General features: G+C 28.8%; 2 protein-coding genes across 2 annotated transcripts; one reads left to right on the forward strand and one right to left on the reverse strand.

Annotated features, from left to right (window-relative positions):
* Positions 1-3345: 3345 nt before the first annotated feature.
* Positions 3346-4326, forward strand: LOC126657294 (flavonol 3-sulfotransferase-like). Its single transcript, XM_050351960.1, has one exon. It carries the CDS (start codon positions 3346-3348, stop codon positions 4324-4326), a length of 981 nt encoding a protein of 326 aa, XP_050207917.1.
* A 3231-nt stretch (positions 4327-7557) lies between these two features.
* LOC126655171 (cytochrome P450 71B26-like) lies at positions 7558-10267 on the reverse strand. Its single transcript, XM_050349199.2, has 2 exons — positions 9334-10267; positions 7558-8445 (listed from the first exon to the last, which is right to left on the reverse strand). The coding sequence occupies exons 1-2, from the start codon at positions 10231-10233 to the stop codon at positions 7828-7830; spliced, it is 1518 nt and encodes a 505-aa protein (XP_050205156.1). The 5' UTR covers positions 10234-10267; the 3' UTR covers positions 7558-7827.
* Between the last annotated feature and the right edge of the window lie 11447 nt (positions 10268-21714).

Raw genomic sequence — 21714 nt, forward strand, 5'->3', positions numbered from 1 at the left:
AAATCTCCGAACCGAACCGATTATTGGTACGGATCCGGAGATCCAATTTTTGATATCCCCGATTTTTGGTTTGGCTCTGGAGATTTGTCAATTTCCGGATTCCCCAGAACCGTGCTCACCCCTAGAGCCTACACGACGTTGATAAGGTTTTGTTTTTTTATGGAACTTATATAAATAAGTTTTTATTCATATGCAATATGCATTATCGCTAATATATTTATTTACAATTTTAAACTATTCCAACAACTCCACATTTATTGATTTGTTGTGAAAATAAAATGGCACAACCATTACGATAAATACTCTTTGCTAAAATAATTATACAATATAACAATTATGTCATGTTATTTGTGCAACAAACCGATGAGGCGTTTGTAATATTAGATATTTAATGATAATATAGTAAATAATAATTAAATATTTCAGTATTATAAACATACATTGGATGACTTTAAAAAATGGCATGAAAACTGTCCTGTGAAATAGAAACTTATCGCTCGAATAAATATACAACATATCGATCATGCCACGTCATTCATATAAGAAAATAATAAAACGTTTGTAATGTTAGACATTTAATGATAAAAAAAAGTTATTAAAATATTTAAATACCGCAAATCTTGATTATTTTACTGTAAAAATAACGCGACGCAAGCGTTATATAAACAAATACTTTTATGGTTTAATCTATTTTAAGATTCTTGTACTTTTTTTTTTATTTCAACTCTAGGTGTTTTTGTTTCTTTACATGATCCCTATATTTTCGAAAATAAAGTTTTAAAATCTTTTTATTTCTTTACTTAGTCTATGTACTTTTTAATCTGTCATATTTGTACGCTTTTGTTTATAATTGTTTTTTATAAAATTGTTTTTGAAAATACAAATATCAAGTCAAAAAATAAAAACGTTTAGAAACGAATAAAAGGACGGGGACCCTATAATAGGTTAAGCTTACTTTTATTGCTAACATATATATATATATATATATATATATATATATATATATATATATATATATATATATATATTATAATCTTAAACTCCAAAAGAGCTTTCACATAATTTCGCCAAGTGTCTTTTTATATTTCATCCACGTGTACAACTATATTTACATTTATTTTAATTCTTATTTATATAATTTAATTAACTATGTCTTAAACACACAATAAATTTATAGTTATGAAATTCAAAGAGTTTAATATAAGTTATAAAATTTGAAGAGTTTTGTTTAATTATTTACTTTTTTAAAATGTACTTTGATTAAAAACGTAATTTTAAATTTTAAAAATAAAGTTTAAATCCATTGCATTTTAAAAAAATTAAAATTATGGAATTAAAATTTAAAGAAAGAAATTTTATTAAAAAGATAATTTTAAATTTTAAAAAATAAAAGTTTAAATCCATTGTAATATAAAAAAAATTAAAGAGTTTTTTTTATACATCATTAATGTTACAAACTATGAAATCAATTATTAATTTTAATTAGTTATAAATTTAATTACTTGTAAGTTTTTTATTATGAAATTTTAAAAATCTTTTATATTATTAATATCTGTAAGTTATGAATATAAAAATACTATTTTTCTATATATAAATAAGAAACATCAACCAAATTTCATATATATAATTTTTTTATCTTATATTGGATACTAAAAAAAAGGTATGTATTTTTCATCTTTTCAAATGACAAAATATATTTATATTTCACAAAAAATAAAATTACTTGTAATTAATTTTTTATATTTGTGCTCAATTGGTGTTTTTATTATAAGAGAAAAAAACACGCATTTAAATTTAAAAAATAAAATTTTAAATCCATTGTGATATAAAAAAAATTAAATTTAAAGAGTTTTTTTCATACATCATTAATGTTACAAACTATGAAATCAATTGTTATTCTTAATTAGTTATAAATTTAATTACTTGTAAGTTTTTTATTATGAAATTTTAAAAATCTTTTATATTATTAATATTTGTAAGTTATGAATATGAAAAGACTATTTTTCTATATATAAATAAGAAACATCAACTAAATTTCATATATATAATTTTTTATCTTATATACATGTATGCACTTGTATACTAAAAAAAAATATGTATTTTTCATCTTTTCAAATGACAAAACATATTTATATTTTTCAAAAAATAAAATTACTTATAATTAATTTTTTATATTTGTGTTCAATTGGTGTTTTTATTATAAGAGAAAAAAACATGCATATTGTTAATTTATAATTAGAAAGCATTATATGAATGATATTATTTTTCTTTATTTGCTTGGTGGTGATGTGCATGAATCATATTCTACGTGTATTCTTAACTTTACAACTATATATGACCATGTAATAAAAGAATTATTTAACTTTTTTACTATTCAAATTTTTCATGTATCAAATATGATATTATAAAAAAAATTATTTGTTTTAGACTTTATTATCAAACCCGCGCAACGCGCTGGCATTGACCTAGTTTATTTATAATTTTAAACTATTTTTTCAAATACTCCCTCCGTCCCACTCTAATTGACAAAATAACTAAATTACGATAATCAATACAAACTAATAAATAACATAGAGAGTTACTTGTATATCCTTCTATTGATAATAGAGCTAATTAATGCTATTAGTATATTAGTCAAATTTTCATTAAATATTCACCATTTTTCCATAAAATACATGACTTTAAATGAGGGTAAAAATAGAAAATTAAAGAAAAAAATTATAGTTATGTTAGTTTTGTCAATTAGAATGGGACATCAAAAATTCCATATTTTGTCAATTAGAGTGGGATGGAGGGAGTAATTGAGAGGCCCCACTACCCATAAGATAAGACTTGATCATAAGTGAGAGACGCCACAACGCATTATGGGTAATCTTTCATTTTATTTTATCACCATTAAACCTGTATATAGGGCCAGAAAATAATACTTCTCATAATAATTCAAGGCTTATCCCCTTAAAAACCCCTCACCTTTTACCCCAAATTCGTTTGCACCCTCACGTTGTAAAACCACCAAATATACCCAAATTACGACCTTTCACTTTCAATTGTACCCTCAAACATCAAATTGACCTCTTTTCACTTGAAAAATGTTCAAATCAATACTTTAAAGTTTAGCATATATTTTAAAATAGGACTTAATATTTTATTTAAAATAAAAATAAACCTATTTTTTCAAGTGAAAAGAGATCAATTTAATGCTTGAGGGTGCAATTGAAAGTGAAAGGTCGTAATTTGGGTATATTTGGTGGTTTTGCAACGTGAGGGTGCAAATGAATTGGGGGTAAAAGGTGAGGGGTTTTTAAGGGGATAAGCCATAATTCAACCATTTCTTTTACTAAAGCAATGGACATTAAAAGAGAAGAACAAGATAAGAAGAAGCTCGACAGTGATGAAATCGAAAAATACATGAACATCAGCTCAACACTTCCGAAAAGAAATGGCTGGGGAACAACTTTTTATCAATACAAAGGCTTCTGGTACCCCCACGGTTATGTTCTTGGCAAATTATTAGCTGAAGACATTTTCAAAGCTCAACCTTCCGACATCATCCTATGTTCCTTTCCTAAATCAGGCACAACTTGGCTTAAAGCGCTCGCTTTCGCCATAGTCACACGCTCCGATGATCACTTCGCAGGCCGTAAAAGCTTTCCACACGACGCTGTTCCGTTTATAGAAGTTGATGAAGTTCCGAATCCAAGGAGAATTCCACTTGTTGCTACTCATAGTAGCTACTCTTCTTTGCCACCTTCCATTGCGGATTCGGGTTGTAAAATTGTTTACATATGTAGGGATCCGAAGGATGTGTTTGTATCGTTTTGGCACTTCTTTAAACAGTTTTCTTACGTTAAGGTTGAAGATTATCCTAGTCTAGAGCAAGGGTTTGAGCTATTCTGCGACGGATTTGTTTCCGCTGGGCCGTTTTGGGAACATGTTTTAGAGTACTGGAAAGCGAGTTTAGAATTTCCGGAGAGAGTTTTGTTTTTGGTGTATGAAGAAATGAAGAAGGATACTATTTCCGTCGTTAAAAAGCTGGCCGAGTTCATGGGATATCCTTTTAGCATTGACGAAGAGAGTCGAGATTTGGTGCAAAAAATCATATCTTCTTCGAGTTTTGATGCTTTGAGTAACATGGATGTTGTAAAAAATGGAGAGCGATGGTCCAATAATGAGTTTATTCCCTTTAGTCTTCCTAAAACTTCTTTCTTTAGAAAAGGCGAAGCCGGGGATTGGAAGAATCATCTTACGGAGGAGATGGCACGCCGTTTGGATCAAATAACTCGGGAAAAACTAGGCGAATTTGGTTTTACTTATTTTTCCGAGTGAAAAATTCCCTAGTTTCGTTCAATTCTAGAGTGGAATTTAAGTTGTGTTTCGTTCACTTTTAATGTGGACTTCGTTTCATTTTCAAGAATATGTTCGGTTCAATTTTAGTGTGCAAGTCATTTCATTTCCAGATGAATTATTCTGTATAATAAACAGTCAGTATGAACTTCATATCAATTAAAATAAAAATTCTCCTTTTAATATTTGTTTGTAACTTCTGACTATTTGTTATGGAAAGCATGAAGAACTGTCATTGGAATTTAAACATGATTTACACTTAATAAAGATGCTAGAAGTTAAGAAACCTCAGTATAGATGTTGTCATGTTTTTTTGAAAAAGAATTGGACATGTACATATTGTCATGAAAGTTCAAATTAAATGCACAGTTTCGATCAACAGTACTACAAAAGCAAAAGAAGAACGAACACTTTTTCATTTTTATTCCGTTAACAATTTAGTTATTCCGTCTATTTTTACTATTAGTCAATTGAATCAAAATACTAAATTAAAAAAATTAGTTTAAATTTGAATTTATATTTTTATTATATCTAAATAAAATCATATTATTATGGAATTTAGTAAGTTAATTACTTTAATTTGATGTTTTTAATACTTATTATTTTCTCCATTTAGTTGTGTCACAAATAAATTTTAAAAATTAAATTGAAATTTTTAGTTAAATCTTTTGAGTAAGCTGACTCTCATCAAAAATGAACAGAATAATTAAATTGTTTATATTTCAAATAAGAGGAACGAAAGTATGAATTATGTCATATATTAGGGCTCATAATAATTTGCTCAAAAAATAAAAAATCAAGCCATCCATTCAAAAATTATACTGCAGCTAGGGATGTAAATGAATCAAGTCGAGCCGAATTTTAAAGTATTCATGTTCGGTTCGTTATATGAATGAGGTGTTCATCAGTTCATGTTTTTTCGAATTCTGAACGAAGTGTTCATGTTCGATACACTAAAAATTTATAGTGTTTATATTCGGTTCGCTTTCAGCTCATATTCGTTCATTTAATTGCTAAATGAACCGGGTTGCAAACTAGCTCATAAAGTCATCAAACGAGCTCATTCAATAGTTTGTTAGTTTAGCAGCTAAACAAACAAACACAAACAATTAAACATTTACTATTTTTATATAAAACTAAATAGTTTTAATAATTTCATAGAATGTTTAATATTTAATTAGCTACGAGCTAGTTCGAGAGTTTTAATAGAGTATTTATATGAGTCTTTTTGTGAACTCTTTATCGAACTCATATACGAGCTAATTTAGTAATCTTAATCGAGTTTAAAAAACTGAATTAGATTTGCACAAGCTAGAATTGAAGAAGTAATTTTATCAAGCAGTTGGTGTGCATCAACAAAATCATATAAAGGCTCCACTGATTCTTTCTAGGTGAGTTCAAATCTATTTTTCTTTTTAATTCATGTCTGTGATATTCATTCTGTGTATATGACATGGATTTTTCAGTGTATTACAATTATGATGGACGTGTTGTTAAATTTGGTGATGATATATGGTATATGTTGATGGTAGAATAATGCATAATTTTAGATATGATGATGAAACTTAATCAACTGATCAAGATAGGGATTTGAGTAATGTTACTGTGATGAATGTACATGAGTTGCACCGTTAGGTGAAAGTGAGACTGACGATGGACTTGACGATAATGAACTTTTAGATACTGAAGAATGTATTCAGGCGAGGAATGATAGAGCTAATTGTAGGAGGTTCACACGTCTGTCGGAGCCCATAATTAATGAAGCAGTTGGGATGTCGAGCATGAAAAGACATTTATCTGAATGTCGAGATGCGAATGTAGGATATGCAAGTGACTATGATGATTCAGAATGTGATGTTGGGGAGGGCAGCATTACACGGAAGAAAAAAAAGATTTTGTATGATAATAAGTGCGATCATAAGGGGTTGAAGCTTGTATTAGGCATGCGGTTTGAATAAGCAAACAGATGAAATTGCGAAACAATTTGATGATATCATGAAAGTAAGGGATAGATTGGAACCGGAGACTCAGAGTTTTAGGCTTATGTTAGTTAGTGAAATTGACAAAAATCTCTAATGAAGTGGTTCCAACATGCTTTAATACTCGATTGTTTTCTGGAGTTCTTATTAAGGTTTCTAAGCCTAATTCTTATGTCCTTGGCCATGTACATGTAGTTGTCACTCGTCTGCACTAACACAGGAACTTGAAGAAGCAAGGCTAGCCATGTTAGAATCAGAGAAAAAGCTAACATTCAAAGAAGAGACAGCAGCTGCTGCCATGGCAGCAAGAGTGGCTGCTGAGAAGTCGTTGAGATTGGCCAACTTGAGAGCATCCAGGCTGAGGAATAGAGTAAAGCAGCTCAGCCATCAGCTTCAAGAGGCCGAAATGGTCCTAGATATGTAGGCTGGCCATGGCAGCGGCTTGGCCTGGAATTTGTGGGCGCCCGCAGACTTGAAACAGAACAACTATATGAGTCGGTTGTTGTTCAGTTGTGGTTATACATCTACATGTCTTTTGCACTTGTTTCATATAATATGGTATTAAATGAAAGTGGTATGGAAAGGTGCTTTAATATTTGCATAATTGCATTGTTGATAAGAATAATTCTCTTGTACTTTAGCCTGCAGAATGTTTCTGAAAATTCCCATGCTGCTACTGTACACTAAATTATTGTCAATAATTTATCAAGAATTGTCTAGTAGCTGAGTTTCTGATTATTGTCTGCGTGATCGTCAGGTTGCTCTTGGCATTATGCAGTCTGGCTCCACAAATTCCATAAGAGCCTCGCTTGGAGGGGATTTCCAAGCCTGTTATCCTCCTATATTCTCATCGTTTAGGTATGGTAACTGAATTTCCATATCCATCAACTGTTAAAAAACCCATTGTTGATCACAATTTGACAATTCATTCATTGAAATGTGTTTTTTCTGAACTGATTATATTAGCAATTGATCTTCAGATATGACTAGGGATATGTATTCTGTTCAAACCGAAATAAACTAAAACCAAATTTACTAGGATCTAAAAAAGTTCAATAAATCGAACTAGTGGTTCAATTAATTTTTCTGTTCAGTTCTGTTAGTATCAAAACATGACTGAAATTGTTTACTTTTAAAACTGACCTGAACTGAAATACCAAATTATTATGTCAAGTCGAACCAAACTGAATTTTTCGGTCCAATACTTCAGTTTGGTTCGGTTTTTGCACTCAGCTAAGTAAAACAGCAAATGCTTTATTCTGCTTATAGAAGTTCAATTGCTATTAAGACAGATAAATTGCTGAAGCAACAAAAATACTTGAAGAAACATTACATGACGTTAGATAATCATCATGTAGCAGCAATAACAACAATACAAACATACATATATGCATTGCATGCATGCATGTACACATCCATCAGATGCACATGCATGCTCTTATTGAAATGCATAGTTAATATCATCACATCTCAGTTCTTCTTCTTCTTCTAGCAGTGATCATCATCATGGATTCCACTTAACAGGCACAAGCTGAAGAGGTACTTTCTTAGTAACAGTAAGAGCCACATGATCCATTTCATCCATATTAAGATCTTCAATACTCATCCCATTAGGTAACTTCCAATCAAAACCATACACTAGATTAGAAAGTACAGTCCCAATGTTCATTTCCCCTACATGCATCCCCACACACATTCTCCGACCCGCCCCAAACGGTAACAACTCGAAATGACTTCCTTTGTAATCGATCGCGCTTTTTTCAAATCTTTCGGGGTAGAACTCTTCAGGATCCTTAAAGTTATTCGGATCTCGTCCGATCGCCCATACGTTAACCTGTAGCATTGTCTTGGCAGGAACCTTGTAGCCATTGAGTGTGATGTCTGAAATGGTTTCTCTTGGAATTAGGAGTGGGACTGGTGGGTGCTTCCTGAAAGTTTCTTTTATGATCATGTTTATGTATGGAAGCTGGCTGAGTTCAGATTCTGTTACTCTTCCTTTGTTTCCAACTACTTTTCTTACTTCATCCTGTGCTTTCTTCATCACTCTTGGATTCTTCATCAGTTCTGCCATGGCCCAGTTCAGAGTAATTGCTGATGTGTCTACTCCTCCCACAAACAGATTCTGAAAAATAATTTCACACCCAATGTTTGTAATGAGTAATCTTTACAATTATTGCACTTCACTAAGGTTAAAAAAAAGGACAATTAAAGCAAGTTTTCTTGTGTCATAATACTTTTCTTTATAAAGCTATTGTCTTTCTTTAAATTGGCACTATGCATAAAGAAACTATATTCATTTAATTATATGAGTAGGGCCAAATTCTGAGATATGCAAAAACAAACTCTAGGTAGCTGATGATGCTGCCCGCATATATGAAGTTAATATTAATATTTTTTGCCAGAAAAGTATTTGGTGTTCCGAATTGTAAAAATTGGTATTTCATTTTTAAAAATTGTTAAAATTAAAAGTTAGTGTTGAAATTATAAAATATTTTAAAGCTCGTGATTTTCTATGTAATTACCCCAATTAAAATTTCTGTGATTTATGTGAGATGATGAAAAAGATGGCAAGAAATTTTGCAGCAGTTAAAAATTTAAATGATAGTTTTAGTTTTTATAGATATATTTGATCGATGATAATGGAGTGTATTTAGAGTGTTAAATCAAATGTTCTAATATTGTGTGAAAGTGACTGAAAAGGCAAAGAAATCTGCCTTGTCAAGTGTTCTAATATTGTATGAAAGTGATTGAAAAGGCAAAGAAATCTGCCTTGGCTCGAGATCTACTCGAGTTAGGCTCAAGCCTGCCACCTTGCTCGACCTCAGCTCGAGCAAGAATGATAACGTCTCACACTTTAAATAAACGGCTTATTATTCTACGTGTTGAGATTGATTCACCTAAAAGTTTCTCCCCTATAGGGGAGAGGCCTTGCGTGGTCGAGAATTAAATATAATAATAAAAAAAATAACCTTACAAAAGCAAAAAAAAATAAAGAAAGAAAATAACTTACCATGAGAACTCCTTTGATATTGACTTTAGTGAATTCGACTTGACCACCTTTAGCAGCTTGTTCCTTCTCAATACCCAAAAGAACATCAATCATATCATCATGGCTCCTCTCCCTTCCTGGTTTCATATGATCATCAAGAATATGCTGAAAAAACTTATCCAAATCACGAAAAACTTGTTCCGTCTTCGCATGTCTGCCTCCGATTCGATCCAGCAACCACCCTATCACTGGAATTAGTTCACTATAAGCATAGCTTCCTAATATTGCTTCTGTCCCATGAACAACTTCATGAAACTGCGCCTTATCAAAATCGCTACCTCTATACTCGAACCCAAACGACATTTTCATCGTCACGTTCGCTATAAGTGCGAATATCATGTCGGTTAGAATTACCGGAGTCGAAGTAGCCGCTGCTTCGGTTAATTTCTCCATCAACACTCCGGTTTCGTATTCTCTTATAGGTCGAAAAGATTGAACTCTTTTCAAGCTAAAAAGCTCAAGAATGATCAGTTTTCGCATGTTCCTCCAATGTTCACCGTACGGTGCAAACGCAACGTCGAAGTAGTTGTATGAGAGACGACCGGAACCGTCTAAAAGCGGTCGGCTCGAACAAGCAAGATCATGAACTTTGAATGCTTCTTTTGCTGCTTCGGCAGAGGAAATGACTACGGTTTTTAGTTTTCCGAGATTGAGAAGCATAACCGGACCGTATTTGTGGGACATTTTTGTGTATGATAAATGGTGTAATTCACTGCCAAGTTGGTGCAAGTTTCCAATAATTGGAAGCTTTGGAGGGCTTGGTGGTAGGTTTTTTTTAGCATCTTTTTTGCTTCTGAAGATGAGAAATAATGGGATGAGTATGAGAAGAGATGACCATAATGGAAGAGCAAAAAAATCCATTATGCTATGAGTTATTTTTTTCTTGTGCAAATCTTGGAGATTCATCTTCATATTTAAAGACAATGGCGGGCAATAAAGGCAATACAAACTATTACCTAGACTCTGTTTTCGATATCATCGGTTCCGACAGACCAATAATATTACAACACGTCGATAAATTTATGAAAAATTAATTAAATAATCTACACTAGTTTATATAAAAAGTTTTGTTGGAGCAATTATGATTTTTAAAATATTTTATATTTTAAACTTATATGTTAAATTCGAATTGTATATTGCACAATTGGACGAGCAATTATTGATGCATGGGATAATAATGCTGAAAAGATAGCATTATGTGATTAGTGTGATGCATACCACTATGGCAGTTACTGACAAAGCTCCCGATTTGTTAATTTTTTCGGCTAATAATTTCATACAAATATAGAATTAATCTATATATAGTAAATTGATATAAATTAATTAACTAATCCTTTTTTATATTGATTTTCCATCAATTCTTCCCTGCAATATACTTTAGCGTAACCAATGAGCGATAACACAAATGATTTAAGCGCTAAACAGCAAACTGTTAGGTCGTGCGTTCGATTTTTCCCACAAGCACTGCCTCCTTTCCAAATTATCAAAAAATAAAATTATTTTAAATAAAGGTTACTTTTATAAACCATATACGAATACGTCTACTATTATACATATATAATCATATGTGAAATTAAGAAAACATTATAAATAGTCATTTAATGATTATATTTTAATGTCTCACTATTAGGATGAACGGTCAATCGGTGATTATCTTTTATAAACATTATTGTCTCACTATTTTTTAATGTAACTTTTGAAATAAACTTTTATCAAATATTATAATTAATAATTTAATATTTTCATTAAAATTGATAAAAAAAAAAGAGCAAACATTTGAATTTTTTAAAAAATATAGACTGCCAAATTAAGTTGAAGTGCAAATCAATAAATAATTTTTAACTAAATTTAGTTTATTAAGTCTAGATATTAAATTCTAATTAACATCTTTGAAAATGTTTTGATAACCTATTTATTATTTAATTTTCAATATTTAACTATAATTATGAGGTAAATGCTAACTTTACATCTATATAATACAAAGTGAATCTTCAAAAACAAATTATTAAAAACAATTTACTCAGAATCAAACACTTTGTACATCAAAATGATTAGACGGAGGGGCCATCAAAAATTTAATGTGAATGGAATCTGCAGTGGGATCTATAATGAACAAAGGATTAATTCACCCCCTCAATTTGGCACGAAATATCAAATGAGTCATTTTCGCCGCTTTTGGTACAAATAAACCCAAAACTTGCGTTTTCGTATCAAAAAAAACCTCTCGGAGAGTGAGTTTTTTAATTTTATTTAATTAATCAAATTTACTTAATTAAACATAATTAATTATATTCTAATTAATCAAAGCTTTAATTATATCCTAATTAAACTAATAAAACACAATTAAATATATTTTATTTATTCAAAACTCTAATTATATCATAATTTATCCTAATTAAACACAATTAGGATAAATTTGAAAAGTTTTATTTTTATTATTATCGGTAAAAGGAATTATTCCTGCAAGTTGTATGGATTAAATTATCAATAATTATTCAAATTTGTTACTCCCTCTATTTTTTTACTTGTCCATTTAGTCAAAATTGTACATATTAAAATAGAGGGTGTTTTGTTTTAAATTACGCAAATAAATACTGATATAATTTTATTACAGGTTAATTTTATTAAAATATCAAACGTTTGCGGGTAGAGCTAAACATTTTAAAATTTTCATAATTAGCCAATTTTAACATATTCGGTAATTTTTATAGACATTTTTTGAATCGAACCAGATTTTTGCCAACTTGACATCTATATCACTGCCAAGTCAGCAAATTGCTGATATAACAACGCCCACTCATTTAATCAAACCCATGATGACCAAACAAACTCAAACAAAAAAAAATTCTAACCAAACCACATGACAAAAAAATCAAATTGAAACTCAATCATTGAATTAAATTAATATAAAATTCATATATTTAAAAACAATTAACTAATTAAATTAAATTAAAATAAAATTCAGTTTTAGTAAATTAATTAAACCATAATTATCACAAAACTTTATATTTATTACAAAATTCCAAAAATTTAATCCTGCCGTCGCCGACCATTAGCCACCGCCTTCCTCCCCTAATCCGGCCGGCCGCTGAAAAACTCGTCTTTTCCGTTAATGGAGAAGACCTCAGATCTGTCTTCTCCATTAATCTTCTGAGAATGTCATCCCCATTAATGGAGAAGACATGTTCTCCTCTCCATTTATGGAGATTTGGAGAACTTGTTGTCCTCACCATTTATTGAGAAGACAGCAGCTTGGTCTTCTCCATTCATAGAGAAGACGAGCTCGTCTTCTCCAAAATGGAGAGACATGTTGTCTTCTCTATTAATGGAGAAGAGTATTTTGCAGAAGACGAGCTCGTCTTCTCTATGAATGGAGAAGAGTAATAAAAAAGACATGCTCAGATCTATCTTTTCAATTAATAGAGAAGACATATCTGAGATCTTCTCCATTGACAGAGAAGATGATTTTTCCGGTGAGCGGCCGGCCGGAGTGGGGGAGCATAGCGGTGGCCGATGACGGCGGGACTAAAGTTTTGGTAATTTTTATTTTAAAAATAAATTTATTAAAATTGAGTTTTATTTTTGATTTAAGCATATTTTATCAAACCTCACACCTCATATTTCAATCTTTTTAGACTTTTCATTTTATAGTCCAGTGCCATTTTAGGGTTTTTTTGCAAAAAGGCAAAAAATGAAAGGTTTGATTTGTATGCCACAAAATAAAAAGTTGAGAAGTGAATTGCCACATCTATACTATATATAAAAGCACGGATGGGTGGGACAAGCAAATTTACTTAATAATCCTTTTCAGTTTGTTATTAAATTAATTAATTATTTAATTAACCACTATTACAATTAAAGTCCTAATTATAATAGGTAGCTAAAACACTGTAGTTGGTCAATATATTATTATTTAAATTAAAACACTATATTAGTAGGAATATCTATCTATTAGTTTGATTGAACTATAAAATTAAAACACTGTATTTGGTCAATATATTATTATTTAAATTTCAATCTTATTATTTTTAAAGATATTATTAATAAAATTAAATTAATTATTTCATTGTGGTTATTATAAAACTAAAAAAAAATTCAGTATGAAAAAAATTTAATAACCGAATATATTATATTTATTTTTATAATTTTTTTTAACTAATTTAATATTAATTATAAATAAAAAATTAATATGATTATAATAAATTTACTAATATGTACATTGACGAGTTACGTTACGAGCCACGTGCATAGCACGTAATGCGAAACTAGTTTGATTAAATGTGCTTAAATAATAATAAAAACTTGTAAATTAGGAATTTCTAGTGACAATAGCTCAAAATATGTTTACATTTTATCTATTATCCGTTTCAAAATAAAATATATTATCAATAATTTAAAATAAATATAATATATTATCCAATAATTGTAAAATAAAAAATGTACTGAATATTTTATCTCTATTATTAGGGGTGAGCGAAAACCAAACCAAATTATTAATCCGATCCAAACCAATCCAAAATTAATTTTGGTTTGGTTAAAATGGTTAAAATGGATTGCTTTGGTTTCAAATAATAAAAAAGTATGGTTTTTAGTTTCGGTTTGGTTTCAACTAGTGGTTAACCGAACTGACCGAAAAACCAAAGTTTACCAATAATATTATTTTTATTAATATTTATATATGTTTAAATAAATATAAAATTTATTTATTGAAATATTTATACAAAAATATAATATGTGTGTATAGATACATATATGAAAATAAAACATATAAACTAATACACACATATAAGTAAAAATAATTATATATAATTTTAATTATTACGTATAATTATATATAATTTTTATCGAAATCTATATTAACCAAATCGAACCAAATCGAAACCAAAACCGATGCTAAAGTTTGGTTAACCGAATCAACATTTTACATAAATATTTGGCGTGGTTTAATTTTTATATTTTTCCTTAAAATATGATTTGATTTTAGAGATTATTAAATCAAACCGAACCGAACCGAACCATACTCACCCCAATCTATTATCTAAGTTAGCATAAAAAATATAAATATTGAAAAAATAAATACATCTCCAATATTTAGCACGTTTGTAAATGCTGTATCTACCAATGCAGGACCATTTTGGAAAATGACAATTATGAGAAAGTTAATTATTATTGTTTGTGCTGGCCGACAGAAATATATGGTATGATACTAACACCTCCGTTTCGGACATCCACACAAGATATATAGTGGGGTTTATGTATGGCTCATAATTCTGAAATCGGATTTTGGTGGTATGACCATAAAATATTATGAACGGATTCCAACTATTAAACGATATTTTTAAATTTTTCACATTCAAACTAATTTTTTTTGAGTCCGATAGATCTCTTATAATAGATAAAGATTGGACCCCAAATTTTAAACGGCTACATACATAAATTGATTCAAACCTGCAATCTCTCTAAATATAAAAGACCACTTTATCAACTCACATATGTTTTAGAGTTTGAAATGAGATTATTTGATTTTATTTATGTCGTTTCTCCTAATGCAAGGCAAAAAAATTTTGCAAGTGTATACTTTTAATTTATTAAGAGTGCGCAAACTTTATTTTTAATATTTTAATACTAATGTACTAATTCAGATCAATTGTATTGATTTGTTAATATTTAGATTAAGATAAATTATTTTAATGTACTTTATAATACCAATACCATCATTCATCAAAATAAATAAATATGCTAAATCACTATATGAGAGTTGATTTGGTTTAAATAAACAGTCACTTTCTCAATTAAAATGATGGGTCTCTAAAAAAATTAAATTTTTTTTCCACTAACAATTGTTTGTAGGGGGTGAGAAAGTGATGGCTTCCGGCCTTTAGCCGGAATTTTATCATCTCCATATCTTATGTTTATTTTGAGAACGCATGGAAGGCACAATTTAAGTGGAACAAAAATTGTACCCCTAATTAAACAAAAGTCATATTGTATTTTAATTTAAAAAGTCATCTAAAATTTCACATTAAAAAAATTAATAAGAAAAACTAAACTCGCCAAAATACATCTAAATTTTCACAACAGAGTAATTTATTGGAAAAAAAATAATAAACATAGGAAATACAAACATAAGACAAGGAAATGAGTTTCGGTGAGTTTAGTTTGTGAAGTTTTGATAAATTATTTTTATTGTTGTTTGAGATCCGATCATTGAGACTATTTGACATTTTTTCATACTTTAAATGCAAATTTTTTTGATGAATCAAGGTCATATTGTGTTCATTGATGTCATGTTGAAAATAGAGCACGGTGATGATGGAAGTTTTAAAAATGAAAATAGTACTCGTGAAATATTATCACTTGAATTCGTCGGAATAATATAAATAAATTAGAGATTAGTTATAATTTTTATTGGATTAAAAAATATCTTATATTGAATTATGATTATTAATTTTATTGACTGATATATAGATAATTAAAATAATACTAAAAGTATTAACATAAATATGGTTTTTTAAAACTTATCCAAAAAGTGGCTAAAATTAAAAGACTAAATCAAATTTGATTGTACAAAATACAAACAGTAATTAAAAATTAGTATAATTTTTCAGATGGCTAAAATACTGAAATATGATATTAGACTTTGTATTTAATTTTAGCTAACTATCTAATCACTAAAACATTTGGGCAAAGATTCTATTAAGGTCCTCTTAAGGTTACTTGAACATCAAAGGTAAAGTTCAATAAATCTACAACATTCATTACAAATGAAAATATAGATCAAATTAAAATTTAAATTAACTTAAGTTAATTTACACCATTTATTGGCGACGAATGGTGTAGATTTGCCGAACTTGACCTCTCATATTCAAGTGAACTTAAAAAAATTCTTATTCCAAACAATTATGGTTGTTACCTAAACTGATAATACTAATATAGTTGTTCTTTTTTTAATAAAAGGGTTGGAACTGGAATCGTCGATTCTGGTTCCAAATGATTTGAAACCGACTCAAACCTAACTTTCCCATGATTTAAAACCGGTTTTAGCCCGGTTAAAATTTAACCGATTTTAGCAAATTTGACTAGACCGATCCACAGACTGAACCAACCATAAATGAGTATGATATGTTATGCTAGTACAAAAGATATCTTAATATAGTCAAGGCCTGAGTAGACTGTTGTTCCAATTGTCCTCAATTTCACTAATTTAATGAATCATAAAATATAAAGGCTAAGTGAATAAGTAAGGCTAAGGGAATAATTATTATTTTTTATTCAAGTTAAATTTATCATTTACTTTTAAATTAAATTAAATTGCATTTTATTTTAAATAATTATATAAATATATTATTCATAATAAATTAGTTTTTTTATTATTAATTTCATAGTAAATTAGTTAACAATCGTAGATTTATAATTAAATAATCATATAATAATAAATTAGAAAGAGTCATTTAATACATTTATATGCTCTCATCCATTATTTTCTATATATTATAGGTAAAAATTGTCAGGAATCTTAAATGGCAAAATTCATATTTTAATTCTTGTATTTGTATTATTTTGGGTATTAAGTCTTTATATTTTTATTCATAAAAAATAGTCTTTATATTTTTATTTGTGAATAGTAAATCCATACACTTGTAATTTTAATAAAATTGGGTCTTTCCATAAAATAATAGAGTATAAACACATTTAATTCCGACCAAAATAATTTTCGGGTAGTCTCTATATTTTTTATTTGAAATAATTTATCTTTTATTGTTTATTTTTAATCAATTAAATCCTAATATTATTTGAAAGAAGTTAAAAATAATGCAACTATAATTTATTATTTAAAGTATAATTATTTTTCTAATAATTTTATATATATATGCATTCCTACCTAACAAATGAGCATGTGGAAGAGTTGGTGATTGCTTTATTAATTGGTTTGGAATTTACGATTGTACACCAAAAACAAACAAACATATATAGACCAGAGCAAAATGAGGATTGATTGTGAAAAATGAGCCAATTTTGTTGGCATTATAAAGGTGACGTGCCATGCAATTATCAGAAAAAGAACCCTACGCCCAATAATAAACCTAATCCCTAATTTTTTTAAAGATTTGTTTTCTCCTTATTTTGACCTCTGAATCATGTGCAAGTATTATTATTATTATCATTATTATCATCGGAAGATGAATGTTTGTAGAAGAAATTAAATTCGCCATTATAACATATCGCTACTAAGAGTTTATACTATAAAGTCATTGTTCATTGGTTGAATCATGTAAAAGATGAGAAGGTAGGAAGGTGCATTTTAAACAGACCAAAATTGAGTGACTATGCTTTTTCACTTTTTTTATTTTTTCATCGAGCCATCAAAGTGTCCCCGGCCCTTTGAAAAGATGAGTCCGAGTGTGAGTCTGTGCGGGCAATCTTTTAAAGGATAATCATTTGCTACCAATGGGAAATTCTCTCTCGTTTTAAATCTCAAAATACCGATATCAACAGCCGTGGCAATAGGCGCATGATTTGATAATAAATGGTCTTAGCTCTTGAATATTCCGCAAAAATAAAAAGCCCATCCGGTTTCCAAGGCTTCGCCCTGACTAATCCGGATCCGACCCGCGTCGCGCACCTGGCATGATGGGTGAGTCTGCCAGTGGGAATTTTCTGCATTCACAAGGACTCGAACCCAAAACCTTGCTTAAGCGATACCAAACCGCTTACCACTTGGAACAACTCCCATTGGTAAGCTTTTTCACTTTGGTGAATGATTAGTTTTACTTTATATTTTATCAATTCTTTACGTCATTATAAGTTATCGATGAAAACATAGACCATTAGCTTACTTTCAAAATTATAATATTTACGATTCTATTATCAAAAACTTCACTTTGTAATTTTAAACTTTTCAACATGCAACTTGATTTATTTTTATTTAGCATGTTTAAAGTATATTTATATGCAGTGAATATTCAAGAAGACATTAGGAGTGACAATGTTCTTAAAATCTCCAGCACCATATATTTAACTTTAAACGAGATTGAGTAGTGACGACCCTACAAAGTTGAGATTCAATTTAAAGACATTTACAGATCTAAAAATATATAAAATAAAATAAGACATTAAGTCTGATCAAAAATTTGTGCCTTTTTTTTATAGAGAATGTAAGATGTGGCCGAGACTGATATATTTATAAAAAGAAAATTGAAGATAGATCTTTAACTCATTTATTTGTAAATCGACCAATTTGTGGTTAATATGCAAAAGTAAGTTATGAAAAAAGTTTGGGAAGGAAGACTTTTATAAAAAAAAAAAAAATTGTCAATTGAGGTGATTTGGTTGGATTTGTACTGTGAAGAAATGATTGTGTTATTGTTCATTATTAGAGGATTAAAGAGAGGAAAATGATAGAAAATAGGTCTACTTAAGAATGAAAATGTGAAATATTCCATATTTCAGACTGAAAAAAAAAAAGTTCAATTTGGTGATTGAAAAATTCACTGACATCTACTTGAATCTCTTAACATTAGAATTAAATAGAATATATTTATTTATGACACTTAAAATTTAATATTTATATAACTAAATGAATAATGAAATTATACGAACAATATATCAAGAACATTTTAAATATGTTAAAATAATAATAATAATAATAATAATGTATTAAAAGTATACTAAAAATAAATACATAATATTTTAAAAAGATCTATACATGAAAATATGTTAAATTCGTAAAATAATGTATAAAAGGTATAATAAAATGTACCCACAATATACTAAGATATAAATGAAATTATATTAATAATATACAAAAGTATATAAAATACACATAAAAATAACCAATCTATGAGATACTGTATAAATTACAAGCACACTAAAATTAGATCAATATTATATTGATAATTTATATTGGTATGTAAAATTAAATTAATAATATATTTAGAGTTATACATCAAAATATATACTAAATTTTTATTTAAAATAGTATATCAAATTATACCGAAATTATATTAATTATAAATCCATATCTTACTTTTATAAATATTTTTCAATTTTCTTTTACATTTTTATAAATTCTTTGAGGTAGCTTTTTATAAATTCAATAATATAATATACTATTATTGTTTTTGTCTGCAAATAATTTGATGGGCAGCATTGTTTTAGCCAGAGGCATGAACTGTAAAGAAAATAAAAAGTAGTTCAACTGTTTCTGGCTTGGAGAACCATCCTACCAAATTGGACGACAACCACAAAATCTAAAGGGTGTTAAGACATTAGCTTCAACTCACATTTTGCTTCAGAACCACTGTTTTTTTTTAAATTTGATAATCGGAATATAGATAACATTTATGAAAGAAATTCAGCCCACACAACTTTAATAAAATATCGTCTGTTTATAATATTTGAATTATAGCTCACTGGTCTTTAGAGCTAGTGTTCATATTGTTAGAATTTTGACGAAGTTTGTAGATTACAGAGTAATACAGAGCTATTAAGTTGTATTTATAGAAGAAAAACAACAATTATTTCCAACTCTTAATACACACACTTATAGCATGTTATCCAGCTGGATTACAACTGTAATCCAGATGTAATCTAGCTGGCAATAACAAATCACCAGGAGCAGCAGCACAAAAATTAGCGGAAGCAACAACAAAACAACCTCATGAGCATTTTTTGATCTCTATTACCTCCCCTCGAACTGGTACATATTTATCAAATAAATATGACCAGCTTGGTTTAAAATTGTTGAAAACATGCCTGCAAAAAATTGCTAGTAAAACCAGAATCAGCCACAATACTATGCAATTTTTGATTTTTGCCAAAAATTGCTAGTAAAACCTCAATTATCTATCTTCTGTTCGAAATCTAATTATATATTTCTATTTACTTGCTCCATCACGTGCCTCTAATATTTCTAGAAAAAAAAAAAGCACCATGAGATATGGACTTTTTACAGACCTCAAAATAAGAAGCTTGTTGATGCTCCTATAACAACTCTCCTCAAGCAAAAAACAAATTCAACCTAAACAATAATGAATAAAGGGTTAACACGCCCCTCGAATTTGTGACATAAGGTCATTTGATCCAGTTTTAACTTGTTTGAGCAACTAATCCCAAAATTCTTCATTTTTGGGTCAAATAACCCCATAATTTATTTTTTATTGCAAAAAATAAATTTAGAATAATTTTATCGCAACAATTAGGAAACTTTTTAATTTCTATTTCGCATTCCTCACCTCCGATTTGTATTTTACGCATTTTTAAAATATAATTATTGGGTTATCTGATTAAAAAATGAAGAGATTTGGGATTAATTGCTCAAACAAGTTAAAATTAAATTAAATGATCTCGTGTTTAAAGTTCAGAGGGTGTGTTAACCTTTTGTTCAAACAATAATCCAATTCAAATATCTTGTTGTCTTGTATTGGCATCTCTAGCTCATGTAATTCCATATGGTACCTAACCGTACCAAGCAATATTTAAGAGACTAAAATTCAATTGAACAGCACATGACATATGTGAAGTCCCATGAACTATCAATTAATCCATTATGTTTTAAAATGCTACCCACAAAAAAATCAATCACTTCTTGAGAATTTGAATCAAGCCAGTATAATTCCACATAGATAAAAGAAATTGCACATGACCAATACCAAATCTTCTCAAGTACAGCTGAAAGAACATTCAACTTAGAACAATAATTCAACTCATAATTCAAATCACTCGCATCGACCGAATCAATTCTCCGCTTTACTGATAGGGTGTAATTCATTATAGACACTCATTTTATTTTTGGTGGTAACGATGTATTTCGGTGCATAGACCTTTTCTGGAGTTTCTAGCATTCGCTCTCTTTTTTGTCTATCGGATTGTAGTAGTGCTAATATAATCACCATTTATAAAAAAAAAACTGTTATGTGAATAAATTTATATTTAATTGACCCGACTTAACCATAATTAAAATAATTTTGTAAACCGGATAATAAATGACAAAATAATAAATTATAATTAAAAGTAATAAAAGTAATACATATCTAAATTTTCTGCATTACTAATGGGGGCTATGGCTTTATTCATGAGTCTTGTGTTCCTTACCAGTCCAACTATAGCCTATATCAGGATATCTGAACCAGTCCAAACTCTGGCCCGAACTGTCTTTGTTTTTACAAATCTAACTGTATTAAAAAAAAAAAACTAAATCAATCTGAAATAATATTCAAACAATAAAATAAGAAAATATATAAAAAAATGTTTAAATTTAAAAAATACTAAATAAAAAGTGAACAACTTTGCAAAATCTTATAAAAACAATATGACTTCTGACGTGAGACGAAAAGAGTGATA

Source organism: Mercurialis annua, linkage group LG7 (genome assembly GCF_937616625.2).
Source record: "Mercurialis annua linkage group LG7, ddMerAnnu1.2, whole genome shotgun sequence".
NCBI lineage: Eukaryota > Viridiplantae > Streptophyta > Magnoliopsida > Malpighiales > Euphorbiaceae > Mercurialis > Mercurialis annua.